Source organism: Haplochromis burtoni, unplaced genomic scaffold, assembly GCF_018398535.1.
Source record: "Haplochromis burtoni strain Fernald_Lab_line unplaced genomic scaffold, NCSU_Asbu1 Contig_554, whole genome shotgun sequence".
Taxonomy (NCBI): Eukaryota; Metazoa; Chordata; class Actinopteri; order Cichliformes; family Cichlidae; genus Haplochromis; species Haplochromis burtoni.
The window spans coordinates 85,832-104,512 of record NW_024582915.1 but is presented as its reverse complement, the minus strand read 5'-3'; the positions used below and the strand labels follow the sequence as shown (position 1 = coordinate 104,512).

Here is an 18,681-nt window from a genome sequence, read left to right as displayed (position 1 = left end):
ATGAGAATATTCGTGCTAAATATTATGCAGTTAATCATGACAAAGTTCAAAAGGGACATGAATGTGAAAGCTATCCTGAGACTTCTGGGTCACATTTTGTCTTTACTTTGAAGTGGGAAATGTTGTATTTGTTTCTTTCAAAGGCAAAACAGGAAGATGTATACTTTATAATAAATCTGTTAGTTATCTTAGCTAAATGTTATTTCCAGAAATGCAAATACAGTAGCCAAAAGCCTAATTTTAAACACAGCTATACTGATAATTGATTAGTGGATCACTTAATAAAAAGGCTATAAAAACAATTACTATTTGTACTAATTACAAATTATTTGAATGTAGGCTATGTAACCTTTTATATGCACCCCCTGGCATGTGTTAATTATGTTCAAATACATTCTCTGTATACTGTTGCTTAATAAAGTTGTTTTTTTTTTGGGGGGGGGGGGGGGGGGGGGGAAGCAGAATAACACCAGATCACAACCACGTCACTGTGTGTCGACAGGGGCGTAATTTCCAGGGGGGTTAGGGGGGTCAGATTTATTTATTTATTTAGACAGAGAGACCCCCAAGGTTTAGCACGCTGATGAGCAGTGAGCTTTGAATGGTCCACAGCAGCCACTCAGCCACAGGATGACTGAGTGGACTGTGCGCCATTGATCTCTTCTGTGATTTGCAGCCGGAAGCTGGAAGATAAATCTGTGGCTGTGGCTCAATGCGGACACTGAACCACAGCCACAGATTTATCAAATCCAAACTTTTGTTGACTTTGTAACTGAAACCTGTGAAAAATCAGCTGATATCTGGAGTTCTGTAATGTGGAAACATCTGGAGAGAGCAAGTCGTAATTTCACTGCTTTGCAGTCAGGAGTGGCTGCTGAGCGCCACGAGTTTATTTCAATTAATATCGTTTTTCTAAGTCATCACATCAGGATCAACGCGGTGACCTCTCCACGCCGGTGCTGCGTCACCCTGCGTACGCAGAGGGGCGCTACCTGACCGCGTTATTATACGAATTTTGCCAAACTTGACGTGAGGTGCGGCCTCAGGTACCCCCAAGTACTGACTGACACGGATCTGACACGGGAGAGTGTGAAAGGGTCATTAGAAGAAGGACTGAGTGCTGTGAGCGCTCTGCACGAACTTTAACGCGCAGTCAGACTGCGAGAGAGGGAGGCGACTGTGAGCAGCTGCAGTATGAACGCCCCTCACACGGACCGCCCGTGAATCACTTTTTCCATGTGCCGCGGAGCCGCCTCAGCCCGGCCTCCAGCTTTCCCTACAGAAGACCCCCTCCCTCGGCTCAGCGCGAAGCGGAGCTTCAGTGTGAGTGTTCACGTTACGGAGTAACGGCCCGGACAGCGATCGGCCACCTTAGACCAAATGGAGTGCGTCTGACATCGAGCCAGCCTTCGTGCCGTGTGCGCGGCGTTGACGTGCTCTGCCATGGATCTTCAGGTGGTTGTCTGGCTCTTCTACTGCCTTCTGCTGCCCTCCGGCCTCTTAACAGGTAAGCTGGAAGAGAAGCAGCTGCACTGATGCCAGCACAGCGGCTCTCAGCTTGTCCGGGCTCGGCTCCGTGACGCACTGGGAGTTCGCCAGGGAGTCAAAACTCTCCACAAGTTTGACAGAAGTCGTACAGGCCGACACATTTCCACACTCCGTTTATAGTTCAGAGGTGTTCACAGAAACTCTCAGCTCTGCGTGTCACACAGCTCTCTGCTCCGGAGTTTGGCTCAAAAGTGTCACTGCTGCGCGTGCACGAGCACGAGCTTTTCTCCAAGGCGCTGATGTGGAAAACACCAGTTCACATTAGGTAACCGAACTGCTGCATGCACTGCAGGTTTTCCTGAGCGTGAGCGGAAAGTAAGTGTGTCTATTGCGCGTGTTAAAGCTGCCATCCTGTCTGGGCTGTGGAAAAGCTTGTTTGCGCCCCCGTTTCTCAGTCAGCCATCAGTTTAACAGTGGACATGATGAAATGCCTTTCAGTTGGGGCCTGCAGGAGAGAAGACGACCCTCTGTGTGTGGGACAGACAACAATCCAGTGGCTTGTTGGGTGGTGGGTCCTTGCTAAAAGCAGTGTGTGGCTGTGGTCTCCAGCAGCCCGCTGACACACCCTGCACTGACTCGACTGCACTGGTACTTTCCTTTACAGTTGTGTAAATATGACATGTTGGTGACGGTCATTCATAGTATGGCAGCTTTGTTGGGAGCAGTGCCATTACTCAGCAGTTCATGCAGACGCTGTTTAAAGATGAAGGGTGTAGCTGTCTTTTGGAAGAATGGTCTCCTGAATGTTGCTGAACACATCAGCAAACAGTTCATACTGCCATTCTCCTCCTTTACCACCGCGGTGTTTTACTGCTACTCTTTCATAAAGACCTGCAAAAGGCTGGGTCCTGACACGTGTTTGTCTTCTTGCTCGCATGTTCACCGCAAACTTCTCTCAGTTGTGGTTTGAATCAGTGGTGCTGTTCTGTAAAGGCAGTCCCACACAGGTTCCTGCACGCGATACACTGCACTTCTCTGAACAAATTCCTCTGAGAGGAATCACAACAAAGTTGTGATGTTGAGCGTATAGTCAAAGTCTGAACTGTTGGCTTGGTTTGATCAGGTTCCCAGTGTGAAGCTGTACTAATATCATGGAAAACTCTGGTGATCACAGAGCCTCTTCTTAGGAAACCCAATAATGCTGATTCCTGCACAGAGCCCTCTGAATGCCATGGTCACATATTCAGTTAAAAATAACTACTGCTGTTTATGGATCATTTACACTATCTATTCTGTTTCACCCAAATCCATGTAGTGATCCTACAAAAATAATGACTCTTTTCTGCCATTTAGGGATTTTCCAAATCTAAAGCCATGTTATTTAAATGTTTTTATGCCCAATCTGCTCTGGTTTAGGTTAGGAGTGTCATTCAGCAGAGTTTGTAACAAGTAAAATTAATATTCTGCTCAGATAAAACAGGAAGTGTATGTTTAGCCTAAATCCAGCTGGCAATCTCAGAGGACAAATGTCATAAGCTGGAATGTTAACAGTCTTACTGTGTGGGGCATGACTACTGTTGCTATGAAATGTTGGGAGACTGAGAGAAACAGAAACAGTCTCCGGACAGGATGCAACTTGTTACAACTTGCAACATTGTGTCTTTAAACAGTTCACATTGTGATACAAAGGAAGTGAAACCCGACGATATAACAGCCAAGAGGACATTGCATCAACATTTCCTGGAGAATTACCCTCATCCAAACAAACACTTTGTGATCCTGATCATGTGTCGCTCTTCACACTAAAATTTCAAATATTAAGGGTGGTTGTAGCTCATCTGCTAATCCCAAGGTTGGTAGTTTGATCCCAGTCTGCCAAAGTGTCCTTGGGTAAGACACTGGACCTTGGGAGAATGTTTGATAGAAAGCACTTTTATGAATATTGTTTGTAATCAGTTGTTTCAAAACTCGTGGTACATTGACTTTTTATCAATGTTAGTGACAGTGATTTATAAAAACATGCAAACGTACATGGAAGTACAGCTTCAAAGCAAATATTTGTTGTGAGGACCTTAATTTTTGATAGATAGCTGGCAAAGGAAGGAACAATGAGACAGGAGCTTCTCGTTGTTGGGAGTGTATTCCAATGCTCACAACCCAGAGTTGACAGATTCCTTCCACCTGTTTCTCAGAGACAGTAAGAAAGTCCATTCCTTACATATAATGATGGATCAAGTATCAACAACAACAACTTTATAAGGGCTGTGGAATAATGTAGTTAAAGTTTACACAAGTACACTTCACTCGAGCGTGTTGAACATAAGTAGCGAGGTGTTATTTTAGGTTTCGGTGAAAGATCTGAATTAAAAAAGATGAGCGGAAAAAAGCGCAGTACCACTGGCTGGGTTTGTTTCAGACACAGACCTGATCTGAGTAACAAAAATGAGCCTGTTTACAAGAGAACTGTGTGATGTAGCCTAGTGAGTCAGAGTCATTCCACAGTAGTGCAGTTTAACAGGACTTCACGGCTCGGTGAGAAATCCTCGGTGTGTAGGAGTGAGTCAGAGAGAAGGATTTATTTGTGCTTTAATTTCGCCACCATCAGCAGACTGAACAGCAGCTCATCTCACTGTCATTTCTAAGAAAAGGAAACTGTACAACCTGCTCTTGACTCGGAGTCCGATTTTCCTACGTGCTTAGTTTTAATGGTAAAGGTATACTGTTACATGTTGATGCCAGGAGGCAAAGAGGATAGCTACGTTTGGAGAGTTCAGAGTTGGGACAGCGTCTGCTTCAGTGCTGTGATTGGCCTGTTTGTAACAGAGCCTTAACTCATGGAATATCTGACTATAGCTGTAGAACTCATTTAAACACATATGAACCAGGGCAGAGCCAGTGCTTTCCTGCTCTCACAGGCCTTTAACATGCCGCACACTACAGTCACATTTAAGCAATCCCACAGACTGATTTAGTACGTTCATTCTTTGCACTTGAAGCACTTTGTCTCTCTGACATACACTGATATGTCTGAGTTTGCTGTGAGCCACTCAACCTGTATAGTGGGCAGAAACATCCTTTGATAAGGAATAGGCTGCAAAGCACCGCTGAGTCTCACAGCTACAGACCTACACACTGTGTACCTGCTTGAAATACTTGGCAATAAGTACTGCTATATTTTCACCCTGACACAAGTTTTTGTGCTATTTCTCTGAATATACAGATGACAGAATATAAGAGAATTCAGCATCAGGCTGCTGAATGAGTCTGCTCCTCTGGTAGCTAGACTAAGTGTTTTGCGTCTGTTATACCCAATAAAACGGCTCTGTTATTTGTTAGTTTTGATCAGCTGGTATTCTTTCTGTGGTTTCTGGTGTTTGGTCAGTCAGTTCAACATTTTGGCAGCTTGTTGAGTGATTTCATCAGGCCCGAGTCAAAACAGTTTCTGTTCTTTAAGTGTTTGCTTCAAATCCAGGCTCTCACCTTCAACGCTTCCGATTCCTTCGGCTGATGTATCATCACAGACATTTATGTTATGCAGTGTATTTGTTTTTACTGTCATGGAAACGGTGCAGAGGAGCACTGGGACCATAAATGACACACACCAGCCACTTCATTAGGTACACTTTTGAACCCAAGTTCAACATGAGCATAAAAATTTGGAAGAAAGTTCATTTGTGTGACTTGGAACGTGGCGTCATTGTTAGTGCCAGGTGGGCTGATTTGAGCATTTCAGAATCTGCTGACCTGATAGGATTTTCCCACACAAGCATTTCTAGAGTTTACAGAGACTGGTCTGCAAAACAAGAAAACATCCAGTGAGTGGCTTTGTTGTTAGTGGAGGTCAGACTGCTTCAGGAAGACAACAGTGATTCAAATCACCGCTCGCTACAACCCAAGTATGTACAAAAGCATCTCTGAACACATCGAACCTTGAACGGGATGGCAACAGCTATGGGCTGAGCAAAACTGGGCAATAAATGGATCCATCGGCGTCGTAGCAGTGGTTCAGGTGGCTGTAAATGTGTCTCTTATATTTTCCTGGCTCACTTTGTGCCCCTTAGTATCAGGCTGATTGTCGTTTAAACCCCACGGCCCACCCAAGAATGTTGTTGACCATGTCTATCTATTTCTGACCACAGTGTTCTAGATCAGCGGTCCCCAACCCCCGGGCCTCGGACCGGTCCGTGAGTCGTTTGGTACCGGGCCGCGAGAGTTGAGACTCAGGTGTGAAATGTCTGGTTTTCAGGGTTTTTATCGGTTTTCAGCGTTATTTTGTTATTGTTTTTATCGTTTACTCGGTTTTCCTGGGTCTTTTCACGTGTGTTATGAATAAATCTTCTGTTTTTCGGTACCGGTACTAGTTTTATTTTGTTGTATTTATCCGCAACACCTTAAAGGCCGGTCCATGAAAATATTGTCGGGCATAAACCGGTCCGTGACGCAAAAAAGGTTGGAGACCGCTGTGCTAGATCATTGCAGAACCTCTGACAGCTGCAACCAGCAGGATGATGCACAATGTCACAAAATTAAAATGGATCTCACACCACTGTGCTCAGATGGCCTCACAGTCACCTTATGTTAGTGCAATAGAGCACCTCATCCATCGATGTCATGGATGTAGCAGCTGTGACAGCGTTACATCAATGTGGACCAAAATCTCTGAGGAATATTTCTGGCAGTCTGAAGTCCTACCCAGTGTTAGTCAGATGTAACTAATGAAGTGGCCAGTGAGCATACGTGTGTGTGTGTGTGTGTGTGTGCACACACACCTTTTTTCTTTCCACAAAAACAGGAAAGTTGCTCAGGATGAACTCTACTACATGCAACAAGAGAATGTTCCATTCCAACAAAGCTGAGCTGGACCTTTATCACCGTTGCTCCTCGCTTTGATTCTTTCCTCAGCAGAAGCGTTTTTACCTTTTAGATCTGAAAAAGAGTGGAGAGGAATCTCACTGAAAGAACAGATTGTAATATAAATAGCATTAGCAAACCTCTGTTATAACTGGAGAGGAATGTGATCACCATGTCTTTATTTCATCTCTCTAATCATGTCATCATACATAAAGCTACGTTTAAGAGTTCTGAGGACCTCACATGAAGGGAGCCTTTCTGCAACCTGGAGCTTGCAAAAGTGCACTCATGTATGAAGTGAGCAGCAATAACATAATCTGCCAGACTGAATCTCAGCATGGACTCAAACGGAGACAAAGTTAAAAATCAAAATGTGGCATTGTTAGTCAGCGAGCTAGCTGTCGCTCTTGGTACTCTTGTATTTGATTGTGGATTTTGTCCTTGGCACATATTGTGCACTTCCTTTTATTGTTGTTTGCCGTTGTTCTGCCCTGTGTATTTGAGTTTAGTGCTTAGCTAAGGTTTGATGACAGGACGGATCAGTTATTGTTCAACTGAACAAGAAGCAGGAAACCCTGGCATGGAAGCACAATGAGGGATTTTTAAGTTAAATACTAATATAGAGAGCTCTGATAGTCTAGCAGTTTACACATTCGCCTAAAAGTGGAAAGACCCCTAGTTTCATCCAGGGAGGAGATACAAATCCCTTTGGCCAAATCAAACATGCCGACCGGCACGCTGAGGCACTCCCTGTGAAAAAGGAGCAGCAGAAACGAACGTCTCCCGCTGACACAGAGGGTTCCCTTTTGACTTCTCTAAATTGCACTTCTGTTCTAGTTTTCCTCAGTTGTGTGACTAGAGGGTTGCAGAAAGACAAACTTGTGTCAGCAAGTATATTGCAGTTGTTCTGTCCTTGATGCAGTGTGCACTTGACTATCATATTCCTGTGGCACTCTTTCATGTAATAAAAATAAAAGTATTTCCACATCTCCACTGCAGTCTATGAACCTGTATGGAGCTTCCTTTAATTAGCTCTAGCCTGTGTAGGGGAGACCTCAGATGCCCCAGCAGATGATGTAGAAGGCCGTTCAAGAACTGGCTCCAGTGTTTGTTGCTTTGGTAGTGAACGCCTGTCAGTGCAAAGATATTAGATGGTGGTGGTTGTGTCACACTCAGAGGTGGAGCTAGAAAGATTTTCTTTGGGTGGCACGGAAATCAGATGGGCTGACAAAAGCCATTTCACACACATTTGCAGGTGTTTCATTCTCTGTTCTGTACCGTGTATAGTAAAATACATCAAATGAAGCAAGAGAACATGTTTGGTATATCTTGATGCATGCTCAATCATCCAGGTAAGTAAATCTCCAAACGTTGATCCAGTTCATCTGGACGTAGCGTTTTGTGGGAGAAACGTTTCGTCACCCATCCAGCTGACTTCTTCAGTCTCGCAGAACACAAGGACCTCTGTTTCACCTGGATTTACACGAGCAAAGTTTGAAGACATCCAATTATTAATGGCAGAAAAGCATTGTGTTGGGGTTGTTGGCTTAGCAGAAAACTACAGCTACATATTATCAGCATAGCAGTGGTCGGAGATGCATTTGAACATGTTTCATACATGACCCAGAGGTAACGTATGTAGTGAAAACAGAAGAGGTCTAAGTATAGATCCACATACAAGGGGTGCCTAAACTGACTAATATGAATTCTGAAGTATCTGTTAGATGTATGATAAAACTTTTAGAGAACAGTTCCAGTCAACTCGGCTCTGTTTAGTGAGACTAAAATGGATTACTCACCTTTATCTAAGTGAGAGTATCATTAGTAATTATTTATGATGTTTCTGTGCTGGGCTTTTGTTTTCATTTTCAATTGAAACAAAAAAATTAAATTTATCAAAGATATTATTTCCCTCTGCTACGTGAAAGCAGCAAGGATCCAGATGAAAGGACTGGATATATAATAATAATAATAATACATTTTATTTATGAGCGCCTTTCAAGTCACCCAAGGACACTTTACAATAGGATAAAACACTTAGTGAAACAATGGCAGAATAAGAACAATAAAATAAAGCACAAGATAAAATGAACAAACAGTGGATTCACAGTGAATATGCAGATTTGAACAGATGAGTTTTGAGTTGGGATTTAAACTGGGGGAGAACCAATATTTCTTATTTCTGGGGGCAGAGAGCTCCACAGCCTGGGAGCAGAGCAGCTGAAAGCTCTGCTTCCCACAGTGCTGAGGCGGAAGGAAGGTACAGCAAGCTGGATAGAAGAAGAAGATCGAAGTGAACGGCAGAACAGGTGGTGGTTAACAGGTCAGAAAGGTAAGAAGGAGCGAGGTTATGAAGGGCCTTGAAGGTGAGCAGAAGAAGTCTGAATATTATCCGGAATTTCACTGGGAGCAGGTGAAGTTCCTGAAGAACAGGTGATGTGCTGGTAGGAGGGGTTCTGGTGATAATGCGAGCAGCAGAGTTCTGAACCAGTTGAAGCTGATGGAGGGATTTTTGGGGGAGACCATGCAGAAGAGAATTGCAGTAGTCAATACGGGAGGTAACAAGACTGTGGACAAGAATGGACGTAGACTGGGTGGAAAGAGAAGGAAGCAATCTGTTAATATTACATAGATGGAAGTAGGCAGAACGGGTGAGATTATTGATGGGAGATTTATAGGAAAGTGAACTGTCTAGGATGACACCAAGGCTCTTAACCTGAGGAGAAGGGAAAACTGTGGAGTTATCGATGGTGAGTGAGAAATGGTTCACCTTCAAAAGGTATATATATGATGGAGAGAAGCTGGGGCAGATGGAGGGGTGATGTCAGTCGGGCAGGAAGAAGAGTGCACGTGTGAGGCAATATCAATGAGAGCTGTTATTGAAATCAGAACTGGGTGAGACACTCGACGAGGGTAAAATCATCTAGACTCAAATTATGATCTGATAGCTTTGAACTTGTCACCAAAGGAATTTAGCAGTATCAGAAAACGTGGTAAGCAAAGAGGAGGAATCAGGAGTAAGTCTAAGTCTGTTAATGGTGTCAAACAAGAGCCTTGGATTGTGCTTGTTAATGAAACCAGCGAAGTAAGATGTTTTTCGCTGGTTATAGTTGAGTGTGCTTAGCAATTCCTTCATGCGATGGTAATGAACATCGCATAGTGGACATAGTGACATATGTAGATCGATATGTAGCTGCGCCTGATGGCTTCTAAGGTCAGTAAATAACTGAGCATCCTTGAGTTAGCTGGGGTAACTTTGACTGAAGGTAGTGGACCACTGGGAAAGGTCAGGAAACCAGGCGTCAGTGCAGTGGTGACATCAGCAGAGTTGAAGGTGTCAGTGCAGGATTTCAGTCACTCCACAGTAAAATTCAGTAAATCCAATAAAACCAGTGAAAGCTGTCAGAATACAAAGAGAACCAGTTTGAAAAATTAGAGTCCAGAAGTGACAAGTGATCTCAGTGAGGAGAAAAATTGGCACTGTTGTGCGAAATCATCACACAATAGTGCCACAATGGAGCAGCTGCACTGCACCATAACCAAAAAGAGTCATGGCTCTATGATAAGGGACTGCAGTTTTTCCAGCAGGTTCCTAATAGTTCTGACAGCCTGCTTCTCCATCACTCTGTCGAAATCTTGGGCTGGTGACGCACCTGAATCTTTATTTGGCTGCCTGTTGTCTCACACCTGGAGAAAGCCGTGGCAAACAAATCATGGCACACTTACAACCCACTTTGATTTAAAACTGCCCCAACTGTCAGTGAAAGGAAATGTAGTTACACATTAAATCGATGAGATATTATAAAATTATAAAATATAATTTTTTTACACAAGTAATATACAATCCTAATATGTTATTTATTTATTATTTCATTGTGGACACTGTGAAAAAACAATTTCTATAGTAGATAATGAGACAACTTTACTGTCATTTAATTGTTTTTCTATCTATTGTTTTGATGCAGCATGAATGTCTGTGTTAGCTGTAAAACTTTATGCCCTCCTTTACACTTCCCACAGTAATCCAGGGGCCGCACTGGATTCTTTGCTGGGCCAGTTCTGGCAGGTTGGTGTCTGTTTGACACCCATGCTTCAGATGGACTTCAAATTCAGATTCCTTTTATTTGTCATTTTCATGCTTTGCATACAAAACACATCAACCACACAGTAGTGCATTTTGTAAAATAATAAACCAATAAATAAGAGCATTTAATAAATGGACTAAAAATATGCAATAAGATGAAATAAATATTATGAATGGTAAATGGGTAAAAGTACTGTAGCAAGGAAACAGTACAGTCAGTCCCTATGAGCAGCTCACATACTCTGGTCTGTGTGCTGTCCTTGATCTAATGCTACTGTATCTACTCCCAGACTCTGAGCATGAACCAGGGGTTGGTCGAGTCCTTTATGATGCTTAATGCTCTGCGCCTACAGCACTTAGTGTAGATGAGGCCAGGAGAGCGAAAGTGTTGCTGGGCCTTCATGATGATGGCTGCGGTGTCACTGGTAGTTAGCTCATCTATCAGGTGAACTTCAAGGTTTTGGTGCAGTGAGCCCTCTGCATTTGAAAACTGCTGATGGTTAATGGGAGCTGCTGCAGGCAGCTAGTTCATCTGAAGTCATCCATCCTTAGTTATGTGATTCATGGCTGTTAGCTGCTCTTTCCTATGTAAGAAACAACTGTGGTATCATTGCAAATGTTATCACATGATTTGCTGAAGTTAGCAGAGCAGTCATATGTCATCAAGGTTAACAGTAAGGAGCTCAGTAAGACAGTAACAGTGAGCACAGACTGATGGTCCATGCTCTGCACATGACTGTAACAAGCAATCATGATATAAACAACATATTTCTTCTCAAAGCATCATTAGTTAAGCAATTTGTAACATCTAAAGGAACAACATTTGATTATTAGAATTATTTTTGAAAATTACAACTAATTTACATCTTTTGTCAAATGAAAAGTGTATAAAACATATAATCCACATTATCATTGAAGACGTTATTCACCATCTTTTTACTAATGTACAGTGGGGCAAAAAAGTATTTAGTCAGCCACCGATTGTGCAAGTTCCCCCACTTAAAATGATGACAGAGGTCAGTAATTTGCACCAGAGGTACACTTCAACTGTGAGAGACAGAATGTGAAAAAAAAATCCATGAATTCACATGGTAGGATTTGTAAAGAATTTATTCGTAAATTAGGGTGGAAAATAAGTATTTGGTCACCTCAAACAAGGAAAATCTCTGGCTCTCACAGACCTGTAACGTCTTCTGTAAGAAGCTTTTCTGTCCCCACTCGTTACCTGTATGAATGGCACCTGTTTGAACTCATCATCTGTATAAAAGACACCTGTCCACAGCCTCAAACAGTCAGACTCCAAACTCCGCCATGGCCAAGACCAAAGAGCTTTCGAAGGACACCAGGAAAAGTATTGTAGACCTGCACCAGACTGGGAAGAGTGAATCTACAATAGGCAAGCAGCTTGGTGTGAAAAAATCAACTGTGGGAGCAATCATCAGAAAATGGAAGACATACAAGACCACTGATACATCTCCCTCGATCTGGGGCTCCACGCAAGATCTCATCCCGTGGGGTCAAAATGATCATGAGAACGGTGAGCAAAGATCCCAGAACCACACGGGGGGACCTGGTGAATGACCTGCAGAGAGCTGGGACCAAAGTAACAAAGGTCACCATCAGTAACACACTACAACGGCAGGGAATCAAATCCCGCAGTGCCAGACGTGTTCCGCTGCTGAAGCCAGTGCATGTCCAGGCCCGTCTGAAGTTTGCCAGAGAGCACATGGATGATACAGCAGAGGATTGGGAGAATGTCATGTGGTCAGATGAACCAAAGTAGAACTTTTTGGTATAAACTCAACTCGTCGTGTTTGGAGGAAGAAGAATACTGAGTTGCATCCCAAGAACACCATACCTACTGTGAAGCATGGGGGTGGAAACATCATGCTATGGGGCTGTTTTTCTGCCAAGGGGACAGGACGACTGATCCGTGTTAAGGACAGAATGAATGGGGCCATGTATCGTGAGATTTTGAGCCAAAACCTCCTTCCATCAGTGAGAACTTTGAAGATGAAACGAGACTGGGTCTTCCAACATGACAATGATCCAAAACACACCGCCCGGGCAACAAAGGAGTGGCTCCGTAAGAAGCATTTGAAAGTCCTGGAGTGGCCTAGCCAGTCTCCAGACCTCAACCCCATAGAAAATCTGTGGCGGGAGTTGAAAGTCCGTGTTGCTCGGCGACAGCCCCAAAACATCACTGCTCTCGAGAAGATCTGCATGGAGGAATGGGCCAAAATACCAGCTACTGTGTGTGCAAACCTGGTAAAGACCTATAGTAAACGTTTGACCTCTGTTATTGCCAACAAAGGTTATGTTACAAAGTATTGAGTTGTATTTTTGTTATTGACCAAATACTTATTTTCCACCCTGATTTACGAATAAATTCTTTACAAATCCTACCATGTGGATTCATGGATTTTTTTTCACATTCTGTCTCTCACAGTTGAAGTGTACCTCTGGTGCAAATTACTGACCTCTGTCATCATTTTAGGTGGGGGAACTTGCACAATCGGTGGCTGACTAAATACTTTTTTGCCCCACTGTATCACATGGTTTTCATTCAAAGCAAGCAACATTATTCTTATTTGTATAATGAAACCACGTTGGATTATTTTGACCATCAAAACAATGTAAATAAGCACACAAGCAGCCAAGAGGTGGAATTCCTCCAGTGGGTCCTGGGTCTATCCTGCAGCCTCCTCGGACATGCCTGAAGCCCCTGACCCAGGGTCCATGTGTGAGCTGCAGTGACTGATGCATACAGTATGCAGTAAGCTAAAAATAACTAGACAAATTATGATTGATTCCTCTTACATTCAATTAATTCAAAGCAGCTGCTGCTGCTGCCTCTTGTTGACATTGTAAATCTGACATTTTGGCTGGTCCTAACTGTGTCATACATCTTTAAAGAGTTCTTTGAAGGTTAAGACTAGGTTTATAGCTAAGGTAAGAATCAGGTTTTAGCTAAGATAAAGGTTGCAGTTAGGTACTTAGTTATGATAGTTAATGTTAGGCTAAGGGACTGGGGAGAAGACTATTCCCAGTTTCAGCCAGAAAGTCACTGGACTTCTTGAAGTTTCTTGAAGACCTTTCACCCAGCAGGTCCCTGAGGTCATGTGACCAGGGCTTGCTTGCTGTCCAACACACGAGGCTGAAAACAAAAGGCGACAAACTTTTTGTAACTGTGGTCCCCAGACTGTGGAACTCTCTCCCTTTGAGCCTGAGATCTGTGGACTCAGTGGTCGCTTTTAAAAAACAGCTAAAAACTCATCTTTTTAAACTTGCTTTTGGTTGATTTTTATTTTTAGGTTTTAGCTTCTGTGAAGCACTTTGTGATTTTTATCTTGAAAGATGCTGTATAAATAAAGTTTAACTTACTTACTTACTTACTTACCTCGCATCTGAGAAGCTTTTTCAGTCCTAAAGCCAAATAGTGGAGAGTCACAGGTATTTAAACTGTAGTGGGAGTTGTCCCTTAACAGGGTCGTTGGCCTACTATTGATCATGTGCTTTACCACAAGGTGTGAAAAAATGCCTGGGTCATTATCAGCAGAGACTTTGCCTCACCCTATCATGTGACCCATTGAGATCAGCTGATGCAAGATGTGAGCGGGGGTTCAGGCGCCTCGGGAGAAATCTCAAAACTGTGTTGTTGGTGGCAATCAGTTGGTGTTGAAAGCCACCCCCTCTGTTCAAATATAGTAATATAATGTAATAAATAAATAAGGGCTATGGTCCTTTAGGGTGGGGATGGCAGTTGCACATCTGCCAGAATATTGCACACACTAAAATATTGCACATGGAATGGCAGCAACATAGTCAGTAGCTGTGACAGAGTGATTATATGCAAGTCTGTTCACACTCTTAGTTTGCATTAAAAGTTCTGACTTGTCCTGTTGTCTTGTCCATCGTGTCCTGTAGACATAGCTTTATTGAGTGGCTGTTCGGTTTGTCCAGTGCAGAGCTCCGAGCGCTCCTCGCTGCGCTGCACAGCATACACTATGTTTTTTAGCTTGTTTCCAGGCTTTGTCCTTGGGATGAACCAGTTCATGCCTGAGTGTGTGGCTGGCTCTGAGTGCACTGGGATGTCGTGCTTGGAGAAGATTAGGAGTTTCTGAGTTTCTCCGATAAACCTGGTTTCAAAGGGATGACAATCTTGTTCTGTTTGTCATTTAGTTTCTCCCTAGTTGGCGTCTGACCTTCACTTTAGAACTGAAGAAGCTTCTCAGATGAGAGAAGTCCAAAAACGTACACTGGATCCAGACGAAACCACTGTGTCGTTGGATGTGGTCTCCTTTTTCACTTGTATCCCTACAACCAAGGCAGTGGAGACTGTCAGAAAATGACTACAGCAAGACAGCTCCTTAGAAAACAGAAGTGGGTTTACCCCAGTCTCTGCCTTACCACTGCACACTTTAAATACAACAAGGGTTTCTACAGACAAAAACATGGATGTGCTATAGGCCCCCCAGTGTCACCCAGTATGGCAAACCTTTACATGGAGGAAGTGAAAAGTACAGCTCTTAGCTCTTTCAAAGAGCAGCTATAGATGGATCTATATTAAATCAACTCAATCTAAAAAAAAGAAACAGCTGTGGGAAAATGAGTATTAGAAGTAAGAAAAAAATAAAATATGCTTAACTAGACTTTTCATTTTTAATCATAATATCTTATTTTTTTCATTATAACAAAGAAAAGGATAGCAAAGAGGGAGCAGAGCTCTAACCCACCAACGAAACATCAAACCAGAGACGGCTATATTTGTTTCTTAGAAAGTGCAACGAGTGAAACATACATTCATGGTAGTGTGAATGGACCAGCAATACTATATTGTTACTATCATGTAGTACTGACAGTAGTACTTGAGTAGCCTCTTACCTTATTATGAAAAAATGCAAGTATAACTGCACCATGGTGGACCTGAAGCGTATGTATTTATGTATAAGTTTTATCAGAGAATGAACAAAAGGAAGTGCTTTGTGTTGGAACACTGGACGTACCCTCTGTCTGTCGGGTTTGTTCTGAGTGCTAGTGAGAGATAGATGCTGCCTGTGGGCCTAACGAGTGTTATCATGTTTGTCAAGAGACATCATTTTGGGCGGGTCTGAAGTTTTACTGGGCAGCAGGGTGGAGCTCCTCCATGCAGAGTTTGTCCTGTATGTGAATATTCATACAGTAGGTGTAGACATAGATCCACTGGGTGTGGATCTATGTTGTTCCAGACCATTTTGATAGCACGATGTAAGTTATATAGAAGTTGTATCAGCTTTTAGAAGCTGATAAAATTGTAAACCTGTCGTACAATTTTCCTTATTTTTATTAAATTTCTTGTGAAGTACTGCATGTTTTCATCATTTCTTTTATCTTTAAGACTTTAACAAATGTAACAAGTAAATCTACAGAACTTTCTAGAGGCGAATGGATTAATATAGTTCATATGTTGCCAAAAGGCTACACTTATCTTTCCAACTATTTACCTTTGAAAAAGATCTATTCTGATGATTGGGCGTGGACACCAAGGATCTCGGCCAGGTTTGATTGGTATTGGCTGTTTTTAATAGTTTGATGAGTAAAGAGTTTGGGGCTTTAAGTCAGATTTGAACTTAAAGCGACAAAAGCTGCGCTTAAAGTCCAGCATGTATGTGACTAATCTAACAGGAAATCAGTGAGTGCCTCCAGCTAACTTCATATTATGAAAACTGTTCTATATACAGGCTGTCAACGTATTTAAGGGTGTTAGAAATGTGGAGCTTTTTCATTGTGCAGCCAGACTTTCTACCCATTCTCTCGACACATGTAGATACACTGTTGATTCTGTATGCTGGTGTAGCAAAGTGCACACTGTAATGCAAACTCAGAGTTTTTTGCACAGTCCACAGTGTGATTGACCGCCTGACATGTGTGCAACTCCTCCAGGTCCCAGTGTGCTACTGGGACGAGGCTGATTAGCAAATGAGTGGCAGCCAATTAGCCCAGTTGGCACTGCTCCCTGAACCACTGAGCAACTTACTTTTACAAGCATTTTTGAGCCCTTATAACTTGTATTTACAAAACGAGATAATGATAATGGGTGTGGGGCGAGACCAGTGATTGCCGGTTTCTCAAAAAAGAAAGCTAACCAACACAACATCCCACTAGTGACACAATTTTGTGTGTCCTGCAACAACACCAGCTAGGTTTGAACGAGCCATCGGGCAGCGTGACAGCCAGGGAGCAGAGAATGGAGCAGATCCTTTCTTAAAGAAAATAAACTGATTCCCCCTCGATAAATTCACATAAAGTAGAATAGAGGTGCCTCTAAATAAAACACAGATCTGAAAATAGCAGTTATTATGGTCTCAAAAACAACCACCAGGGAGAAGAATTTAAACAATGAGCACAGAGGAAAATTGTACAGTCAAGACAACAATAAAAAATACTGTCCAGCAAGCTGTTAATTACCAGACAGTCCAATATTTGTCTAAGTGCTAAATTCAGTGACTGTTCGGGTTCTTCTCAGCTCTGAATAGTGAGTCTCAGCTGAGCAGATTGTAGCCGCTCCCTCCTGATGCCGCTTCTAGGGTTGCTTGGTCAGCAGCTCTAAAGAATAGACAATGGTGACATTACCCAGCCACGTACAGCCACTGCTGATCTTACACACTCCCCTAATGAACTACTGTTGCCCAACACCAAGGAAAAACAGGTTACTCACAGGGCTGGGCGAGGCGCTAGCCAGAAAATTCTTATGACAGCATGACAAAACTAAGAGAGTTCAGAGTTTGCACAACAAATATGAAACAAATAAAACCAAACACATGCAAAATCCCTAAAAACACAAGAACTTAAAAGACAATAGAAAATAAAAAGATGGAAATGGCACCAGCATGAAGATTCTGTTATAACATACATGCAGGCAATCAGAAGGTCCTGAGTCCAGTTCCACCTTCAGGCCGAGGTCTTGCTGTGCATGTTCTCCCTGTGTTTGTGTGGGTTCTCTCCGGGTACTCCGGCTTCCTGCCACAGTCCAAAGACATGCAGTTAGTGGGGCTAGGTTAATTGGTGACTCTAAATGATAGAGTTACCACAGGCAATGGGAGTGAATGGTTGTCTGTCTCTGTGTGTCAGCCTGTCCAGGGTGCACTCTGCTTCTTATCCTAAGACAGCAGGGAGAGGCTCCAGCCCCCCGCGAGCCTAAAAAGGATAAGCAGAACAGAACACACTAACAATCACAAAGCTTAAAACCCCTGGTCGATATCACTGTTCTTCTGAGCTGACTGCAGAACTGATCAAACTAGGAGCTGGCTGGTGCCTGTTTTACCTTCAGCCATTGTCTTTTGTGGAGGACGAAAGGTTTCAAACTTCCAGGCCTTAAACTTCACATCTGTTCTCCGTAGTAATAGTAAATGGATAAAATAAGGCTGAATGAAAGAATGCTTCCTTGAAAAAGACTTCAGCATTGAATACTAGATAAAATAAACCTCATCCAAAGTGTCTTTGAATGGCAGACACAGGATGTGTCTGAGTGTCTACATGAGTCTCACAGGCCTGAACTCTGAACTGTTTGATCTGCTACCACAAACAAGCAGACGATGCATCTCCGACTTCCACCTGTACAGCTTTTCCTACTGATAAAAACCTTCCTTATGGCCATTCATACTACACAAAGTAATGAAGCAATAAACAATTAAATGACACAAAAGTTTCTTTTTAACTTTCTACTTAAATTGTTTTTTTACGATTACGGTAAAAAACAAAACAGTAAACTAAAAGTGTGTGGACAAAGGCAACAGCAAACTATAAAACTCTCACCAATAAAACTCATCTATATATAAATAATCCAATAAAACCTACAAACTCACTGGTCCGGCCCACCTAAGGTCAGAGTGCGCTGTATGTGGCCTGTGATGGAAAATGAGTTTGGCACCCCGGCTCCAGACTGCGTGGGCCTTTCTTGCACCAGTGCAGTGTCTCGTGGAGGTCTGGATCGAGCCTCTGGGGTCCCCTTTGTTTGAAAATGGTGGCTCCAGTCTTCAAACAGGTGGACCAGAGAGTATGCTCCAATTATCATCCAATTAATGGGAAATCCTATTCGAGGGTGCTGAAGGAGGCTCTGGCTGGCAACTGGGGGCAAAGGAAAAATAAATAAATAAAAATTGGATCCCTAGTTCCTTGGGATTAATTACAGCAATAATTGCAAGACAAGCAACTCCCACCCGAGCACTGTGGACGCACAAATTGGATTTGTAATTTTTTTCTTTTTCTCTGCTCATTCT

At 42.8% G+C, this 18,681-nt stretch overlaps 1 protein-coding gene across 4 annotated transcripts in view; it reads left to right on the top strand.

The window, feature by feature from the left end:
- Window positions 1-805: 805 nt before the first annotated feature.
- Window positions 806-18,681, top strand: part of piezo1 (piezo-type mechanosensitive ion channel component 1) — an 81,656-nt gene continuing 63,780 nt past the window's right edge. For 3 of the 4 annotated variants that reach the window (XM_042214353.1, XM_042214354.1, XM_005947819.3), the window contains exon 1: window positions 806-1,507. In XM_042214353.1, the coding sequence (XP_042070287.1) occupies window positions 1,444-1,507 (64 nt within the window). In that variant the 5' untranslated portion in view covers window positions 806-1,443. The remainder of the gene's footprint in view (window positions 1,508-18,681) is intronic. The other variant, XM_005947818.3, reaches the window with a different exon arrangement.